This window comes from Saccoglossus kowalevskii, chromosome 15 (genome assembly GCF_978046115.1).
Source record: "Saccoglossus kowalevskii chromosome 15, keSacKowa6.1, whole genome shotgun sequence".
NCBI lineage: Eukaryota > Metazoa > Hemichordata > Enteropneusta > Harrimaniidae > Saccoglossus > Saccoglossus kowalevskii.
In genome coordinates, this window is record NC_140655.1 from 16,173,603 (window position 1) to 16,178,109 (window position 4,507).

At 39.2% G+C, this 4,507-nt stretch overlaps 1 protein-coding gene across 1 annotated transcript; it reads left to right on the plus strand.

The window, feature by feature from the left end:
- The first annotated feature begins 1,244 nt into the window (after positions 1-1,244).
- LOC100375482 (uncharacterized) lies at positions 1,245-4,192 on the plus strand. Its single transcript, XM_002737493.3, has 3 exons — positions 1,245-1,507; positions 1,671-1,921; positions 3,382-4,192. The coding sequence occupies exons 1-3, from the start codon at positions 1,305-1,307 to the stop codon at positions 4,152-4,154; spliced, it is 1,227 nt and encodes a 408-aa protein (XP_002737539.2). The 5' UTR covers positions 1,245-1,304; the 3' UTR covers positions 4,155-4,192.
- The last annotated feature ends 315 nt before the right edge of the window (positions 4,193-4,507 follow it).

Sequence of the window (4,507 nt, forward strand, 5' to 3'; positions counted from 1 at the left end):
CATGCCATCACATGACCAGATCACCTGACCAAGAAGTGACCCGCCTTCGGAAGGAGCGCCCGAGTACGATGTTATACTTTATGTTTGTGACTTGAAAAACCAGAGTGATTGTGTAACCCTTCTTCTGCCAGCCCCCTTGCACAGTGCTAGCGATGAAAGCGTCATTGACATTGCTGGTGACTGTGTTGACCGTGATAAGCGCAGTTAATGGCGTTGGTCTTTCAGATGGTGATATAATTCTTATTGATAATTTCATCGAGTCGATTCAACATTGCGAACACATCCCCGGACTAATTCTCTCCGTAGTCGACACAGGTCAGACATTGATCACTAAAGGTTACGGAGTACGTAGTTTAGAAACTCGTGAACCAGCCACAGAAGATACTATATTTGCACTGGCGTCCATGACCAAGGCGTTTACGTCCTCAATATTGGCAGATATTCTAAGTAAGAGGCCGGAGTTATCGTGGGATACCCCTGTACGGGAAATACTGGGTGCGGATTTCAGCATGATTGACGACTACAGAACACAGACAATGACGCTGAGAGATGTGATGAGTTTTAAAAGTGGAATTGAAGACAATTCTTTTTTTACGGTCGCATTAGCTATGAATGAAACCAGGGAACAGCTAGCAATGAGGCGAGTAACATTAAAGTTACATCTATCCATGTTATTTGAGCGTTTCAATGTTTACCCAATACGTGTTATCATGTGACATTAGGGGACTGACCTTTGAACGACCTCTAAGGTTAATTCTGTATAGGTCGTTTATTTTGTAAGGTCAATGTAACCTCTGATAACAATAAAAAACAACTGATCCACAATTGTGCTGCATACCCATCGATAGTTTTAAAAGACAATAGTACAATTTCCTGATGACACGCTTTATATTTTTTTTCCATGAATTGACTGACGAGAATTATGCTCAATTGAGTTCAGTACTGTCTTACTGACAAATCGCAGTATCGCGTACAGCTCTAGTCTCGCATCAACTGTGATTTCCAGAGTGTCCATTTCACTTGGATAAAAAAATATATACATATTTGTAATTCGTTGTTAACCTTCGAACGACGTTCGCTTGACGAAGTGCCACTGAGTACAAGATTGGTACAAGTTTAACAAGCCTCACAAAACATGAATATGAATGAAAATGTTCCATTGGGTGGTGATTATTAACAAGTCACACTGCCTCCAACGTCGAACATAATGTCTGTATTTGCTTGTTTCTATCATATACCACAGACGTCTAAAGTATTTTGAAGAACAGTACCCATTTCGAACGATATTCCTCTACAGTAACACCATGTATATATTGGCGGGATACATCGCTGAAACACTAACAGGGAAAACTTGGGAAGAGCTAGTGCAGGAGACTTTATTCGCACCTTTGGGAATGACGTCATCTGGATTCGCCGTGGATATGAGTGACGATCCCCGCGTAGCGGATTCCTACGCCCTCAACGTCACAAGTGGAAAAGCGCAAAAAGTAGACAAGAATTCATTCAAGTGAGCGCATTACTGTTTAATACAGGAAAACTATCTTGGAAGTTGATTTAGTCTCAAACTGAACGATCAATGTGTACGCCCTCAACGTTAAAAGTAGACTTAATTTTGAGTGTGAGCAATACGTATTTATTTGGTTCACTCACTATGAATTCTTTATTCACAGACAAACGTTTATGGCAGCGCCAGCGGGCGCTGTAATGTCTAACGCCATCGATATGACAAAATGGCTGAACTTTCAACTCACATTTGGCAAGAACTCGTCCGGTTCTCAAATAGTTGACATGCTGACACTGGCACAGACACATACCGGAAATTTCCCACTGGCTGGTTCCAGCGCACAGCTAACGCCACCTTTCCCTGTTACCAATATCTTGTTTACATATGCGATGGGGTGGATGAACGGAGTCTCCTCAGGTAAGATACCAGTAATGAAATATTATAATACACAGAACAGCACAAGCGCTTGTTTAAATGTTGAAACATATTTATTAACAGCGCGGTTTTCATTTGATATCATTAATATTCGTACTAGACGATTGAATTGGATTGACTAATTATGTACCACCTTTCATTTCAATCAGACGGCTAATCTATTGTAATAATCCGACAAATATATACATTCATTTCCAAAGCCTATGTACACAATTAATAAATAATGGCCTTCATGTACATATGTGAGGTATTGACAAGAAGTGTCTACTTAAATTACCTGAAAATGGATGGATACAATTGGTTCATTTATCAGGGGGAAATTCAATCATACAGCCAATCACACTAAGTACTGAACACGTCATATCTTTTGATTAATCGTTCACTACATTAATAACTACGGATACCAACTGTCAGAAATCGTAGTCAGAATAGCGACGGTTATCTCGTAATTAGTTCCAAATCACTGAGCCAAGTTCCGTCCAAAACTTCAAATAGGCCTAAACGATGACAGACATAACACAGCCATTCAGCTAATAATCAGCTAATTAAGTCGATTAACAGATACGCAAAAACACATTACCAATGATACCGTGGTACATTGAAATTGTACACTATTGCGAACTATTTGGTCAGAATGTACAAATGCACAAACACAGACGTCACAGCGTGCTTCGCAATAATTGCGTGTAAATACTGCCATTCGAGGGTATACACCAAAATCCTTACTGACACACTACGTAATACGACTTTATTTTGTTGTCGCTTAAAAACGAAATTAAAATTGGCATTCAAGTTGTGTACAATGTTCATACAAGAAAATATACTGTTATAGAAAAAAAAAACAGTTGATAAGAGTCAGATTAACTTAACAACGGACCACATCAGTGAATAACTGGAGATTTGCTTATAAACGTATTTATTAACAAAATACAAATTCCGATCACCAGGTTTCATTCGAATTGAAATATTTAAACGTCATTGGCTCAAAAGCTGAACATAGTCTACGCCCATTATACGCGTACCTCCCTTCCTGTGGTAACACAGTAACTGTGACCATCCATTTATTAAAAATAAGGCAGTTGCTGATTGGATAATGTTTAGCTATCTCATTGATCTTAATTAGAACTCCTGATAATGTCACAATTCCATTTGGTCAAATTGGATTTTATGAAACGTTTCTAACAACACCAGCTTTATGACTTTCATTCTATATGAATGTATTACATTCATATTAACGCTTTCGCAAATGATGCCCAACTTGACTTGGTTCCAGTTTGGATCTGTAATATTTGTGATATAAAAGAGTGCAGATAATATGGGCCATTTACTAATTCTGATCAATCGACGTATGGGAATATTTTCTGTCGTTACGAAAACAGTCGACAGAGAATTTGTGAATGTATATCACTAAGAATACTAAATTGTTTCTTAATAACTATTAGATATATACAGAGATTACCACAACGGATGGCTGTCAGGATTCAACACAGCCGTAAGTCTGGAACCAACCATCGGACTTGGAATATTCACAGCTATTAACGGCCCACATACCATTAACGCTATGCTGCGTATTAATCTCATTCACGACTATATCACTGACTTGTATCTGGATAAAACACCATGGTTGACAAATGATACGGCGTGTACATATCCATCACCATGGATACCAACGACTTCAAATGCTGACCATCCCGAATCTCCTCTGATCACCGACGAGGGCGTCGACATAGCGATCGCAACTGAGTCAACTCTTTCTTTAGTCGAGTACACAGGAGAGTACGGAAATAATGCATTTGGCAACGTCACGATATACCTGAAAGAAGGTGACGAGAAACTATACTACTCCTACGGGCTTCTTGGCCAGGGTGTCTTGACACCGACTGTCAATCCACATACATTCCTGGCGCCTGTTGAAAGCGAAGTCTGGTACTTATTCCAGTACAGTATATACATGGTTTTCGCTAGTTCTAAAAATAGCGGTGTCATCGACCAAGTCTCGTGGCCTGTCGTGTCGTCTTTAGTTCCAGCTCCACTGTTTCACAGAGACCTTAAGTACGGAGAGAAAGTGTCAGTTTCGTCTTCGTCGTGTCTTCGTTATGAAGTGTTCACGCTTTTCGTTGTTGTTTTACTGATAGCACTGGTTGTAATTCTGATTGTGACTTTTAGAGACTGCAATGATAACAACAAATATCAGAAAATGCAATATTCACGATAATTAATAGAAATAATTAAATGTATGTTCTTTAACTTCAATTGTTGTGACTGTCTACTCATTTTATTTAAAGCGGGAGGATCGTCCCCTGCGCACGTGCGGGAATTGAGTCCCAAGCGACGATAACAAAACACGCTAAAAATGCAAAGGGTCATGGATATGGCCATCTGATGCATGCGCAGGTGACGACTCCCTCGCTTTAACTAATTCTTCATTTCGTCGTTCCGTTTGCGACTTGCATTATGAGAAAAAATAACTATCGAGCAAAACAGCACATTTTATTAATGTAATTTATACCATATTTCATAAAATTCAAAGAATGACAGACTTAACAGCATGATTATGAACTATTGTTA